The sequence below is a fragment of the Lissotriton helveticus genome, chromosome 1_1 (assembly GCF_964261635.1).
Source record: "Lissotriton helveticus chromosome 1_1, aLisHel1.1, whole genome shotgun sequence".
Lineage (NCBI taxonomy): Eukaryota > Metazoa > Chordata > Amphibia > Caudata > Salamandridae > Lissotriton > Lissotriton helveticus.
In genome coordinates, this window is record NC_136057.1 from 112,760,987 (window position 1) to 112,777,313 (window position 16,327).

General features: G+C 44.0%; 2 protein-coding genes across 2 annotated transcripts in view; both read right to left on the reverse strand.

Moving 5' to 3' along the window:
• Positions 1-6,055: 6,055 nt before the first annotated feature.
• On the reverse strand, positions 6,056-7,726 carry LOC144762891 (uncharacterized). The gene has a single exon (XM_078648217.1). The coding sequence runs from the start codon at positions 7,603-7,605 to the stop codon at positions 7,027-7,029; it is 579 nt and encodes a 192-aa protein (XP_078504343.1). The 5' UTR covers positions 7,606-7,726; the 3' UTR covers positions 6,056-7,026.
• Positions 7,727-7,856: 130 nt separating this feature from the next.
• The window catches only part of LOC144762767 (uncharacterized), a 599,563-nt gene continuing 591,092 nt past the window's right edge, over positions 7,857-16,327 (reverse strand). The window contains exon 5 of the mRNA XM_078648047.1: positions 7,857-11,680. Coding sequence (XP_078504173.1) covers positions 8,671-11,127 — 2,457 coding nt within the window. The 5' untranslated portion in view covers positions 11,128-11,680 and the 3' untranslated portion in view covers positions 7,857-8,670. The remainder of the gene's footprint in view (positions 11,681-16,327) is intronic.

Genomic DNA, 16,327 nt, shown 5'->3' on the forward strand with positions numbered 1-16,327 from the left:
CCACCAAATTGAACCTGACCTGGCTGATGAGTGGGGATACGCTGAAACCGTTCTCAGGTTGCTCGTTTCTGGTCCAGGGAGGACCTGGTTAGGCAGTTCGGGCTGGACAGTTCCCAATGAGGAGCAGGGTCAAGACAGATTTGCATATGGCTGGATCTAAACTGGGATGGCATGATGAGCAAAGGAACAATGGATTTGCTCTTCCAATAGATCTGTCCTGTCGCTCTAGCTGGTTCATTGTACTGTTGTTGTGTCTTCTCTTTCTACTTTTGTCTATCCCTGGCGCCGGGAAACCCATTGCGGGTAGCTGTTGCACATTATAAGTTCAAATAAATAAATAAATAAAATAAATAAATTTGAATCAGATCTCCTGACTGTGGATGAATGTTTGATTTGTTCTGCATTCCCTCCATCATTTGAGTGTCTTCTGTAGACTCCCTGCAGACAACACAAAGTATCTTGATAGTGTAGGGGAGCAATCTCATTCTTTACAGCAGTCAAATACTATAAATCCAAATTAGTTTTTGTTTTATTACATATCCAAAAACATACAATTTTGTTACCATTTAAAATCTAGTAATTATTATGTACATTCTATAGTGTCATGATTAATTCCAACTATATAATAGTATGGTGCAATCAATCTCTTTTTAGGTCTCGCTGATCCAGCGCACATGCGCTGTCAGCGAGACATTTAGAAGCTGGCTTTTAAAAGTGCTACTTTTGCCAGCCACCAGCTTGCTGTCACACGCACAAGCGTGTGCGACGTGCACAGCTGCCATGTGGCTTTCTGTAATGGCTTATTAAGCCTTACAGTGCGTGCGTGATTCCCTCCCTCCTCGTCAGCTCTTCATTTCCCTTTCACTTTCGTGCGGCCTCCTAACCCCTCCCCATCCCACTCCCTCTTTGTCAGCTGTTCATTTCCCTTTCACTTTTGCGCCGCGCTGCTGCCTACCCCCTCTCTCTCCCTCCTGGTCAGCTCTTCATTTCCCTTTCACGCCGCACGGCCGTGTCACTTTCACGGCCACACGGCTATTGCTTGTTCCATCTACCATTTATTCTTCCTCTTCCTAGTACTCCTTGTGTAAATCTCTCCCTGCCACTTCAATGTTCTCTTCTCCGTTTTTTCATGTCTCTCTGGATTCAGCAGAACACTGAGCGTCAGGCTGTTCCCCTTTCCTCTCTGGTATAAACTTTAGAAATCGCCGGTCTGTCTTCTAGGCGGAGACTGCAGAAAGTAGGGACCTGGGCGTCTGCCAAACGGCAGCGGACGTCCTGTCTGCTCTATGTATAGCGCCCAGAGGCCCAGTCACTGCTGCTTGGCGCATTACCCGCCTCCAGCAAACTCGGAATCAGGCTGCCAGCCTGTAGCGCTGCGAGGGCCGAGTCGGTGCGCTCTTTCTAACTCTTGCTGTGTGTGAGCATGTATCTACGCTGTCTTTGGAGTTAAAGAACAGCGGGCGACCTGTGAAGAGGGTCAGTGGAGGTCATGCGTGTTCACGTGCACAAAGGCTGCAGCAGAGCGCACTATGCTGGCATTGGTTACAGTTGTACAGTGCATGGAAGGCAGTCTTTGTGGCACCCTCTCACAGACCCCACTGAGGTTTGGACATCGCCTTGCAGTAATAACAGCTGCTCTCTCGGCACTGCACAAAGCCTCAGTACCACGGTGTGCAATGGAAGCTGCAACACTCACTAGATATAGTGCCTAGAGGCAGCACACGTACATCACACTGTATCAGCTGAGCACTCGTGGGAGTGCAGCCATCACTAAGCACTGCGCTGCTGCTGGCTTCGAGGCGCTAGGTGTGTGCCCAGATGTCACTCATCCACACTCTCCCTCTCATCCTGTCTTCCACTTCCCTTCTCCTCTATTGCAATCCCTTCCCTCTCTCTCCACCCCCCTTTCTTGTGCCTCCTCCAGTTCACACTTGCTCCCTCTCCCTTCATGTCTGGGGCCTGTTCACAGCTTGAAAATACTCTAAACGAATAGCACCACTTAGCAATGCTTCCGAGAAACACAGCTTGGAAGTGTTTCTTGAAATAAATCGACTTTCTATAAGTAGGAACCGGAAAGACGCTGGTTGGCCATAGTGTCTTTAAAATATCACTACCAGCAACGCAGCCTTGCGATTATCTTTAATGTGGGTGATGGATTTTAGCATTCTTTTTCTTTATTTTTTGTCAAGGGGGAACAATTGCTAGCAACATTTTAGATTTCCAGAACTCATTACACACGTGGGATTTTGTGATTTCCTCTTCTAAAAACGTACTTGTTGAAGTGTGCTGTGCTTTATGAGGGGAGTTTGGCCTTGAATGAAAAATTTGACTATGTAGGCATGACAGAAGCCTGAAGGCAGCTGGCTCTCTGAAGAACAACTATTGTAAACGCAAGTAAACAGATAATGTCAGATGCAATGTGTCCATACCACGAAGCTGTGCATGGACCCCAGCACACCCAAACTCCAGCCTCTGGCAAGCATAGCACTGACATATCATGTTCGCTGCCGTATTTCTGTTTATCCAGGATGTGCATTTATGTAAAATGGATGTTTATAATACTTATTAATCCGTGGGTTTCAGTAATCAATTAATTGCATCCAATCGCATAGCCAATAGGTCTCACCTTTGAGACCTTATAAGTATTTAGTTATGCAGCACAATATCCTTGGTGCAACAACATCAACTGTTGTATGGCTAAACACTTATAAGGTCCCAAGGGCGAGATCTATTGGCTATGCCAATGCTTCTTTTAATTTCCTTTTAGAACAATCATTTAAAAATGCAGCTCCATCAGCCATCTGCCATCTACAACTGTCTCCCACGAATGTACAATGGTGATTTTGTTCACTTTGTGCTCGGCCTTGCTATCAGACATTGGGAGGCTCTGTGACTTGTTAATGATCCGTCACTCTTCTGCAGAGAAGCCCTGTGCTCAGCCCGGCAATCACACAGCATGTGGGTCGAAGACTTCGTTAATAATTCATCTATGGTGAACAGAAGTCTGCCTGGCTATCACACAGCTGCAGCAGCTCTGTGACCTTCATTATTGATCCTGCTCTCTTCTGAAGTGGAGCCTTGTGCTCGGCCTGGCTATCACACAGCTGCAGCTCTGAGACCTTCATCAGTGATCCTGCACTCTTCTGTAGTGAAGTACTCGTCTGGCTATCACACAGCTGCAGCTCTGTGACCTTCATTATTGATCCTGCACTCTTCTGAAGTGTGCTTGGCCTGGCTATCACACAGCTGCAGCTCTGTGACCATCATTATTGATCCTGCACTCTTCTGAAGTGTGCTTGGCCTGGCTATCACACAGCTGCAGCTCTGTGACCTTCATTATTGATCCTGCACTCTTCTGAAGTGTGCTCGGCCTGGCTATCACACAGCTGCAGCTCTGAGACCTTCATCACTAGTCCTACACTCTTCTGTAGTGAAGTACTCGGTCTGGCTATCACACAGCTGCAGCTCTGTGACCTTCATTATTGATCCTGCACTCTTCTGAAGTGAAGCCTTGTGCTGGGCCTGGCTATCACACAGCTGCAGCTCTGTACCTTTATTATTGATCCTGCACTCTTCGGGGGTGAAGTACTCGGTATGTCTGTCACACAGCTGCAGCACTGTGACCTTCATTATTGATCCTGCTCTCTTCTGAAGTGTGCTCGGCCTGGCTATCTCAAAGCTGCAGCTCTGTGACCTTCATTATTGATCCTGCACTCTTCTGAAATGTGCTCGGCTTGGCTATCACACAGCAGCAGTTCTGCGACCTTCATTACTGATCCTGCACTCTCCTGAAGTGTGCTCGGCCTGGCTATCACACAGCTGCTGCTTCCTTATTGATCCTGCACTCTTCTGAAATAAAGCTGCGTGCACAGGGCTGCACCTCTACGACCTTCATCATTATGTTTTTGATAAATCTTTTTTATTGAGAGAAACAACGAAAAACAATATGAAAAGAATACAAAAACATAAAAAGAGAGCAGTTGTCAAGATAGTCGAATCACATTAAATAAACACAAGGTACCTATAATCAATAATAGAAAAAAGCGTCACTGATAATATTTCGGTCACATACTAGTATTAAACCTTAAAGTGTCTTGTTATCAATATTAAATGGGGAACCATCACCAAAGGGAGTGCGCAGAAGACCTGCTTTCGTTCCCGGGGCCCCATATTTTTGTCCATTTACCTGGGCATCCCCTGCTCTCTTATACCACTCTTTCAGCCTGCATGCACCAGTCAATGTCGGCTGCCCAGTCCCTGTTTTGGGGCACCATTGGAGGAATGGTTCTGGCTATGTTGAGTTTTGCTATTATAGAGCCCAGCAAAACCCATTTTTGTTCCGTTCGAGAGAGGTCAGTGGCGTCCCAAATGTTTAGGAGACAAAGTCAAAGAGAGGTTTCTATAGGTTTATGTCATATTTGGGACATGGTGAACAAAATCGCACTCCAGTACTGTTGAAGAACAGGCCAGTCCCACCACTGGTGTTAGAAGGTGCCCGTGGAACCGCAGCCTCGGGGACAGAGTTGGGAATCAGAGAGACCCATTTTAACAAATACCGCGCAGTAATAGGCCCTGTGAAGTATTTTAAGCTGTATGAGCTTGAAGCGGGAACAGACAGCCACCTCCCGGGGAGAAGCCAGGGCCTCCCTCCAATCTTCGTCACATAAGTCTCCCACTTCATCGCACCATTTTGTGCGTAGTTTGTTGAGAGTCTCTGGTGAATTATTAAGTATTTTACGGTAGGTCAGGGCGATGGCCTTATCCGGGAGATAATCGTCTAGAAGCCTATCTTCCAGAGGCGAGGAGACGGGTAGATCGGAGCCCTTGGGAATTGCCTTACACAATGCACTACATGCCTGATGATAACAAAACGTTTCCCTCTCAAGCAGTTGGTATTTTAATTGTAGCTCGCCGAGTGGAACCACCGCACCTTTTGCTCACAGGTACCCAACCGTGGAGAGACCAGTCAAATCCCACTTTTCAAACCCTGGATAACCCGAGAGCATACCCAATTGGCACGATTCCAGCAATTAAGTAACCTGCGTAATTTTCCCCTTCCAACCCAGCGTGGCGGTTGCCGCATGCCAGGTCGAAACTGTGGTAGAGGTCGGAGTATATGTTGGGTAGATGTCCGAGCCCTCCATTCAATGCTCGTAGGGAATTTGCCCGCAGATATATTAAGCCTGTCCATCCTGTATGCTGGATCCATAAGAGGACGGTGGGCCCAGTGATTGAGGACCATTAATTGTGAGGCCCAGTAATATGATTTAATCGCCGGGAGAGCAATACCCCATCATACCAACTTTGTGTAAGTTTGGTCAGGGCACTTCGGGCGTGCTGCCATTCCATAGTAGCGAGTGGACCTCAGAATCAACCGTCTGGAAGTAGTGGGCAGGGACGGGTTATGGCGTGTTCTGCAGGGCATTAAGGAAACAGGGGAGTGCTTTCATTTTAAAAAGGGCAGCTCTATCCAATAGAGTAAGGGACAGTGTCTTCCAGTGCTGCACGTCAGCCTGGAGGCGATGCAGGGGAGGCAGGAGATTCTTCTGATAGAAAACGTCTTCGTTCCTCTTGACATAAATGACCAGATAGCGGAAACCGCCCATGATTATATCGGTGCTGCTGCCCGGGCGAAGACTTGGGGGCTCTCCACTGAGGACATAAATCAATGACTTGTCCCAGTTAATTATATAACCCGAGTACTGACGAAAGAGGGCAAGATTATGCAATAACCTGTGAATTGAGGATCGAGGGTTGGCCAAGTACAGGAGAATATCATCGGCATAAAAGGAGATCCTACCCGACCTGTCCAGAGACGAGTTGTTGCCTGGGTTTTTCGTAGTCAAGCGTAGGACCAGGTTTCTTTGAGATTTTAACTTTTTTGTCGCTAATGAAATGCGAGGTTGTGTTATGTGCTGACGAGTACGGCTCGTAGACGGAAATTCGGACTATGATCATCATTTGTTCTTAAGGTGTGAAAAAAACATTTAGGAAATTTAATAACAAAGTGGACCTTTGAATTAGGAAAAGACAAATTGTGAACAACCAAGTATAATGAGTTATCAAAAATATATGTTTATTTGCACCAACCGTTTATCAAAAAAGCATTTGCAATGCAATTGCGAAGGAGATGATCAATATTCAGCACATAGTTGGTACATGGTCCCTACTGAAGATATACAGGCATACTTCCACATTCATCCAGTGCCTATTTCTATATAGATGCACTGTCTAATTTTTAACATAATTGTATAACAGTTGCTACATCATAAGGACAGACCAAAAGAGTAACATCAATTCAATTGTTGTCACATAGTTTCACAGTTAAAACGTAATCATAATTTTCATGGCTGAAGAATTTCGTGTCCTCATTTGTTCTACATCAGAGCTTCTGAGGGAAACGTCATGCACTGCAAGGGTTAACCCAGAGAGCTGCAGCTCACATTCTCCTGCTTCAGAGGTAAATGTCAGCACTACAAGGGTTAACCCAGAGAGCTGCAGCTCACATTCTCCTGCTTTCACATCTTCTTTTCTAAACAGTGCTCTGGCCGCTGTCACAGAACCAATAATGATGCATAAAATGACCAAAACCACAGTCAGCTCTGAAGAATCTTCAGTTTGTGCTTGTTAAATAGTTTTGAGTGTGTTGGGTTTATATGTTTTAGTACTAATCTATAAAATTAGCTGAAAATACCCTTGTTAGTCCAAGCATTGTTCATGGTGTTGATTTTACAGGTAGCATGGTCAGGTGTGCTCGGATTTCTTTAGTTAAAACTCTCACAGAATAAAAACCAACAATGTTTCTTTACTTTTAGTTCACATTGTGCTAGTCTCCCAATGGGTTTCCTGATATTTCAGGTTTTTCCTAGCTGTACGGAAATAAACAATAGCAGAGAATAGACACTTTCATTGATGGTGATGGTGGAGTGCTCGCTGATTTATTTTTAGGTTTGAAGATCGACAAAAGCTTTTTGCACGTTCACTGCCAATATGTATTTTCTCCTGTATGTCTTCGCTGATGAATCATTAATATTGAAGAATCACGTAAGCTACTTCCACATTCCCTGCAATGGTATGGTTTTTCTCCAGTGTGTGTTTGCTGATGTCCATGTAGGACTGATAAGCGGCAAAATCTCTTCCCACATTCATTGCACTGAAATGGTTTTCTCCAGTGTGTGTTCGCTGATGTCCATGTAGGACTGATAAGCGGCAAAATCTCTTCCCACATTCATTGCACTGGAATGGTTTTGCCCCTGTGTCTGTTTGTTGATGATACATTAATCCTGAAGAGGAACTAAAACAACTTCCACATTCCCTGCAATGGTATGGTTTTACTCTAGTGTGCCTTCGCTGATGACTCATGAGTTTAGATGATTCCATAAAACTACTTCCACATTCACTGCAATGATATGGTTTTTCTCCAGTGTGTTTTCGTTGATGAACCTTTAATGTTGATGAGTCACTAAAACTACTTCCACATTCATTGCACTGGAATGGTTTTTCCCCTGTGTGTGTTTGTTGATGATACATTAATCCTAAAGAGGAACTAAAACTACTTCCACAGTCACTGCACTTGAATGGTTTTGTTGTGGAGACCCTGCACATACAGAACTATGCACAAGAAAATAGGCCTTTAGTGCAAGATTGGTTGTACCGCACTTACACCTAAGAACCCACAATCCCTAGACCGACTAGCTATAGTGTCTCATTAGCTCAGCAGACCTTCCGAAGATACCTAATGCTTAGACAAAGCCAGAACACGGACCTCCCGACCTCTCAGTCGCGGTAGCAATGTATTGCACACCCTTTTGCTCACTCACCCCTGCTTGTCCACACCAAATAATGCAGAGTCTATGTAAAGTTAAAAATGTTTATTGTTCAACTAACAAACTGTGCGTTGTTCAATAATGCAGTAAATGAGCTATCACCAGCAGAATAATACATAAGATAAAAACAATGATCAAAGTTACAATACCATAAAATAAGAAGGGGGAAATCATTCTGATTGACCAGTGGATATTACGGCTATAGCGCCTAGACCACCCTCCCCGGGTAGGAATATGTATATTATATAAAAGAAGATCTCTGGGCCAATTCTGGGGAAACCCTCACCACAGAATGTAGGAGTAAGGTTACATCATAGGCTCAGCAAGGCTCTAGTTCGTAGAAGGAAATCTTCTGTCTGTCTTGAGGAAGCTGCTGCGTGTTAGTATAATGCAAGCATTTCTCAATCCAAGAAGTGCCTAATATTATGTCTAGGTAGTACGGACTGACCAGAAATGGAAAGCACAGTGGCTTGATTTTCGACCTTGTATGCTGAGAGCAAACTATAACAATATGAGCTCATGTGGGCAGAAAAGCGTCTTGCACAAGAAGATACAGAGTGTTGTGTGCAAAAATAAAAAGACACGCAGTTAAAATAGTTGCTAACTGAGGCTAACTTTAGCAAAGAATAGCGTGGCCGTAGGGGCCATACTAAAGTTTTTCCCCAGTGTGTGCTCGCTGATGCCGTTTTAGGTTTGATAAATCACAAAATCTCTTCCCACATTCATTGCACTGGAATGGTTTTTCCCCAGTGTGCGTTTTCTGATGCTGTTTTAGGTTTGATAAGTGACAAAATCTCTTCCCACATTCACTGCAGTGGTATGGTTTTTCCCCTGTGTGTGTTCTCTAATGGAGTTTTAGGTATGATAATTGACTAAAGTGCTTCCCACATTCACTGCAATGGTATGGTTTTTCCCCAGTGTGTGCTCGCTGATGTATATGTAGGACTGATAAGCGAAAAAATCTCTTCCCACATTCACTGCAATGGTATGGTTTTTCTCCAGTGTGTGTTCGCTGATGACTCCTTAATTTTGAAGATTCACTAAAACTACTTCCACATTCACTGCAATGGTATGGTTTTTCTCCAGTGTGTGTTCGTTGATGAATAATTAATGTTGAAGAGTAACTAAAACTACTTCCACATTCACTGCAATGATATGGTTTTTCCCCAGTGTGTGTTCGCTGATGTATATGTAGGACTGATAAGCGACAAAATCTCTTCCCACATTCATTGCACTTGAATGGTTTTTCCCCAGTGTGTGTTTTCTGATGCCGCTTTAGGTGCGACAATTCATAAAAACTCTTCAGACATTCACTGCAATGATATGGTTTTTCCCCTGTGTGTGTTTGTTGATGATACTTTAATCCTGAGGAAGATCTAAAACTACTTCCACATTCACTGCAGTGGTATGGTTTTTCCCCTGTGTGTGTTCTCTGATGGAGGTTTAGGTATGATAATTGAGTAAAGTGCTTCCCACATTCACTGCAATGGTATGGTTTTTCACCAGTGTGTGCTCGCTGATGTATATGTAGGACTGATAAGCGAAAAAATCTCTTCCCACATTCACTGCAATGGTATGGTTTTTCTCCAGTGTGTGTTCGCTGATGACTCCTTAATTTTGAAGATTCACTAAAACTACTTCCACATTCACTGCAATGGTATGGTTTTTCTCCAGTGTGTGTTCGTTGATGAATAATTAACGTTGAAGAGTAACTAAAACTACTTCCACATTCACTGCAATGATATGGTTTTTCCCTAGTGTGTGTTCGCTGATGTATATGTAGGACTGATAAGCGACAAAATCTCTTCCCACATTCATTGCACTTGAATGGTTTTTCCCCAGTGTGTGTTTTCTGATGCCGCTTTAGGTGCGACAATTCATAAAAACTCTTCAGACATTCACTGCAATGATATGGTTTTCCCCCTGTGTGTGTTTGTTGATGATACTTTAATCCTGAAGATCTAAAACTACTTCCACATTCACTGCAGTGGTATGGTTTTTCCCCTGTGTGTGTTCTCTGATGGAGTTTTAGGTATGATAATTGAGTAAAGTGCTTCCCACATTCACTGCAATGGTATGGTTTTTCACCAGTGTGTGCTCGCTGATGTATATGTAGGACTGATAAGCGAAAAAATCTCTTCCCACATTCACTGCAATGGTATGGTTTTTCTCCAGTGTGTGTTCGCTGATGACTCCTTAATTTTGAAGATTCACTAAAACTACTTCCACATTCACTGCAATGGTATGGTTTTTCTCCAGTGTGTGTTCGTTGATGAATAATTAACGTTGAAGAGTAACTAAAACTACTTCCACATTCACTGCAATGATATGGTTTTTCCCTAGTGTGTGTTCGCTGATGTATATGTAGGACTGATAAGCGACAAAATCTCTTCCCACATTCATTGCACTTGAATGGTTTTTCCCCAGTGTGTGTTTTCTGATGCCGCTTTAGGTGCGACAATTCATAAAAACTCTTCAGACATTCACTGCAATTATATGGTTTTTCCCCTGTGTGTGTTTGTTGATGATACTTTAATCCTGAAGAAGATCTAAAACTACTTCCACATTCACTGCAGTGGTATGGTTTTTCCCCTGTGTGTGTTCTCTGATGGAGTTTTAGGTATGATAATTGACTAAAGTGCTTCCCACATTCACTACAATGGTATGGTTTTTCCCCAGTGTGTGTTCGCTGATGTATATGTAGGACTGATAAGCGAAAAAATCTCTTCCCACATTCATTGCACTGGAATGGTTTTTCCCCAGTGTGTGTTTTCTGATGCTGTGTTAGGTACCATAATTTAGGAAAGCTCTTCACACATTCACTGCAATTATATGGTTTTTCCCCTGTGTGTGTTTGCTGATGAAACCTAAATCCTGAAGAGGAACTGAAACTACTTCCACATTCACTGCAATTATATGGTTTTTCTCCAGTGTGTGTTCTCTGATGCTGTTTTAGGACAGATAATCGACTAAAGTTCTTCAGACATTCACTGCAATGATATGGTTTTTCTCCAGTGTGTGTTCTCTGATGCCGTTTTTGGTGTGATAATCGACTAAAGCTCTTCAGACATTCACTGCAAGGATATGGTTTTTCTCCAGTGTGTGTTCTCTGATGCCGTTTTAGGTGGGATAAATATATAAAGCTCTTCCCACATTCATTGCACTTGAATGGTTTTACTCCAGTGTGTGTTCGCTGATGACTCATGAGTTTAGATGATTCCGTAAAACTACTTCCACATTCACTGCAATGATATGGTTTTTCCCCTGTGTGTGTTCGCTGCTGTTTTTTAGGCATGATCATTGACTAAAGCTCTTCTGACATTCATTGCATTTGTATGCCTTTTTCCCTGTGTGTGTTATCTGATGCAGTTTTAGGCTTGGTAAATATACTCTGTGTAGTATATAGCAGAACCCCCATTTCCTTTAACTTTCAGTTAACTGTGCTTTTTGCTGGTTGCTGTGGAATGGCCTGAGGGAGTTTACAATACACACCTCTAGCCCTGAATGGTAGTCTGATATCACTTTAGGAAGCAGAGTACTGCTGAAACCACCTCATGATCAGAGCCGGTATTGGACATGTTTACACAAGAAGTGTTTGATCAGTGTTTCCTTAATTTTCTAGAGGTCATTTCTTCATCCTGAGGCACAGAGGTGCACAGCTGATACTTGTAGAACCACCGAATTTCCCTTCACGGTACTTCCAAGATCTGTCAGTTTATGTTCAGGTAACGCTCTCTCTGTCAGCACTTATGTTTTCCCTAATACTGGAACTCAATATTTCAGACTTTGCTTTTGCAGATTTACAGTATTATCTTCATTATTCTTAAACATTTTGTACAATCAAGGATTTTTTTCTGTTGGATGTAAAGAGATTTAAATTACTTAAATGAAAAATACAGGAATGTGCATACACAATTTTTAATTGATTGAAAAACCATCTAGTTTATTACTATTGTTGAAAATTATGAAGGCATATTTTACCATACACAGATATTTACATACAAGTTCTTTAGAACATGCCACAATCTTATTTATTTCAGCAAAGGTGTTCATAGAGTAACTTTGCAAAAAAAAGGGCACTCACACAGCACTCATATACTAGTTACAGCTTTAGGTAGATGCATATGGTCAAGGTTTTGTTAAAACAAGAACAGCTCTTGGAGTAAGAGATGGTTCAGGAAGACTCAAGACAGCATGGTAGACATCAGGATGTTGTGCCATACATCAAATATTATTGTTCACGGAGGTGCCTGGCTTCATTCACTACTAACTCTTTTTTCAGGAGGATTCCCCTTGCTGTTGTCTCAAGGCATGATAATAAGGGCCTTTTGTGTGCTGATTGTGTTTGGGGGCATTGTAGCATTAAGGGGCTCTATGTGGGCCTTGTAGGCCCTGCATCATGTATTGAGCCCCCCCCTGTATAAGGTGCCTGTCCAATCTAAAATGGTGGCGCCTCTAAGACTCTCTGAATCTAGATATCAACATAGGACTCATCATGTCCTTCATAAGGACATGAAAAAAAGACTATCATGTTCTATAGCTTCTAAGTGTTACCAGGGTGGCAGCCATCTTAGAAAGAGGCTGTTTACTAATTCTGTTTGGCTTCCCAGACTGGCTCAGTCTATCGAATTTCCAAGTGCATCTCTACTCACCTCTCAGCCGCTCATCCTAGGCCACTGTTCACCTCATCCCTCTATCCCTCTAATCCGGATTCTATCTTCCTAATTGCATAATCTAGTTTGCCCTAATGTATTCCAACTTCCCTTTCTTATATTCACAGTTGGGCCCTTTCTTCAGGATTTGCTGATTTCCACCTAGTAATTGGATGCATATAATGCTGGGAAGCCCAAAACAGAAAGAGTACCTTCTTCTCTCCGTACATCTTCGGTCATGATTCTGCTGTTTAATGGGCTGCTTTTGTAGCACGGAGTCATGGAACTTTCCTCCAGTCACCCCATGATTTGCTCCATCCCTTCCTTCCTTCCTTCCTTCATCTGACCATACCCCCTTCTCCTCAACTTCCCCCCACGTGAGCATGTAGTACTCCGGTCCCTCCCCTCAATCCACTCTGGAAATTTGGTGCCCTTAGCCATGGATTCCCTTTCTCGAAGATCACTAGACTCCAAACTAGTTTCAGACACCTGAAATTCCTAACTATCATATACCCCATAAACTATCTAAAAGCGTGTTCAAGAACTTCTAACACAGACTTCTCAAATTTCTCCCAGAAACCCTTATTTCTTCCCCCTAGGTCTTCACGAATAAAGGCGCTACCATAAGTGACCCTATTTTTTGCATGAAAAGACCAGCACAATGAGGGAAAGCCCTTTGCTCTCTGCTTCGGATCACTGCATCCACTAAAGCCCCCCACGGTCTCAGACTCTTGATAACTCCCTCTATTGTTGGCGGAGCAGAGGCTACCATCTCCCTTTATAATAATGGGATTATCCTCATCCAAGCATCTGAATGCAGCCTAGAATTAGTTGATGACATTTTCCTCTCATCAAACTCTCTGTGATGAATAAGTTTCCTCCCTGACCCAAACTCATCCTAGCCCTTTAGTCATCCCACGGGTACCTCTTTCTGTATCGTCCCCTCTCCCCATTGCTTGTATTTCTCCATCCCTTTCCCCTCCTCCCTATCCACCTTCATCAGAGTACCCAGCAGCATTCATTTACCATTACCCTTGCAGCTTGTTTCAACCAACATTTTTTGTCATAATAGCCTGAGCCCTCATCACACCCCTAGAGCAGCGACCACTGAAATAACCTGACTCGATACTAACACCTTCACCTCATCTCTGGCCCTTACCTCTGAACATTTTTTTTTTTATAAAGTTTTATATAGCACAAACATGACCCACGAGGGTATCAGAGCGCTTTACAATATAGAGTTATTAAACATTAGATGGTTGAGATAGCAAACATACATTTGGTATTCGCCATTCAGTACAAAAGAGGTAGATAGTAGTATATGGATAGCATAGGTGACTAGTAGTCAACAAAGAATGAACCACAAGGGAATCAGAACGCTTCACAATACACAGTTATAAAACATTAGGTGGTTGAAGTAGTAAACATACATTCGGTATTCGCCTTCAATACAAAAGATGTAGGCAATAACATATGGATCGCACAGGTGACTAGAGGTCACAATAGAATTAAAGTCTTAGGATGTGAATTTATTCTTTAGAAGCATTTTTACTTCTTTTTAGGTCGAGCCTTCGCAGCGCGCATGCGCTGCAAAGGAAAACGACCTTTTTGAATGCTTAGGCTTTTCAGCCAAGCACGTGCACGCGTTCCATTGCCCTCAATGGCAACGCGTGCACGTCAGGACATTCACTCGCGGGAGCGCGCGGCCCATCTGGTTGCAATTAACGCTCCCGCGAGTGAATCCTTCCCCGCTGCTGCAACGCAAGTGCTTTTTTTCTTGTTCTCTCTGAAATCTCGTGGCACTTTTTCACCCCACCGTTTCCCCCTTTATTTTCCCCTCTCCTCCTTTAGTTTATTTCTCTGACACCCTATACCTCACTCTTTCTCGTCCTCCTTTCAGCATCTCTTTCCTTCCCCTCTCCTCCTACGCCCCTCTCCCTGAAGCCCTTTCCCTCCGCTCGCCTCTCCTCGCTCCCTCCCCGTTGTCCTCCTCATGAGCGCCCGGGAGGGCCTCGGTCCCAGCGGTTTTAATTAAATGCTAAGCGCCGCCATCAGATCTTCTCCCCTGGAGCTCCGCGCCGCGTCGCCCGCCTCGGCTGCCGTCAAGACCCGCTGCTCCCGGGAAGCCATCCTGCACGGTGAGCCGGGGCTGCGGAGACGCCTCGAAGACTAATGGAGCAGGACATAGAGTGTGGCGACGAGAGGCAGCCGGCACTTGTGGGCGCCCATCCGTCACTGCAGCGGAGGATGGGGCTGTCCGGGTGTGGCCCGGAGGAGAGTGGGCTCTCTAGGAAGACATCCCTGGAACTGTTAGTAGGATCAGTCTGTGAAACAGGGTTCAGTGATTAGGGTCAGTCTGCGGACCTGGGTTCAGTAATGCCCGGCCGGTGAGGGAGCGGAAGGTCACCAAGACATAGGGCCAAGATTCAATTGAAAGCGCTTTAAAGAAAATATCCAAACAGCATCTCAAACACAATGTGATAAAGGCAGAGTAATGTGATGTAGTCAGGGCTTTAAGTAGGGTGAAAAAACTGGGGGTCTCTCAAAGGGGCGTGGCCAATGTAATTAAGGACGTGGCTAAAACACGTAAGCTAAGAATCTGTGCTTAGCATCTCTGCTTAGCATAGTGTGCCACCTGACTTGTATTTTGCGTTTTCTGTGTTGCATCAAGATATGATACAACAAGTAACATCATACCCAGGGCTTTAAGTGGGATGAAAAAACTGGGGGGTCTCTGAAAGGAACATGGTCAATGTAATTTAGGGTGTGGCTTTAAAACACATAAGCTAAAAATCTGTGTTTAGCACAGTGTGCTGCCCGGCTTGTATTTTGCTGTTCCTGTCATTGCCTCCAGATATATGATACAACAAGTCACATCATACCTACAAGTCAGGCCTATTGGCTTTTGTAAATGGTTGCTAGTTGCATAAGATACATAAGCAGCAACTACAGCTTGTATATATTATTGAAAACACTTCCACTTAAAGCCCTGGTGACAGCAGGACAGCGTTGCTGCTCCTGAGATTCAAAAAAAGAAGGGAAATCCAGAGAGAAAATGACTCTCTTTAATTGATGTCCCTTCTCCTACACCGCTCCCCTGACATGACGTCATGCTGTAACTTCTTCACTACTGAGAAGTGAGCAGTGTGAGCAGCGCACACTAGTGAGAAGTGAGCAGTGTGAGTAGCGCACATCGATGTGCCTGTTGTCACTTCGGTCTGGGAAAAAACGGACCATCTGTGCCAGGGCACAAAACAGAGCCCGATAGAGACCCTGCTCAGTACAATGGTGCTTGACAACTCTCTGACCCCAGCTTTGAAAGAGATTGAGTTCATTGTTCCTGGATTCATGGCTGTTCCCTTCTCTCCACCATGAGGGATCCATAGGTCATAGCCCTCGCCTCCGTGTTAGCTGGGACCCTTGAATGCCATGGCTGTGCGCCTCACCCCCTGCCTGGGTAACCCTGGCCTGTTAATCAAATCTTATCTTAACTAATGATGTAACACTTAACATGGACCTTCAAACTGAAGACCAGTGTATACACATGCAGGGCTTACGCCAATCAAAATGACGCTAACTCGAATCTTAGCCAATGATGTAACACTCAACAGGACCTTCACACTGAAGACCAGTGTTTACAAACATGCAGGGCTTACACCAATCAAAATGACGCTAACGCTGATCTTAGCCAATGAGGCAACACTTAATCCAGAGACCTTAACGCTGAAGACTAAAGTACATGAACATGCAAATCATACACCAATCAATGAGCAGTGCTCAATTATACGAACTGTAATCTTAGCCAATAACATCAAACTTACGTCAGTGGCCTTCACACAAAAGACCAAT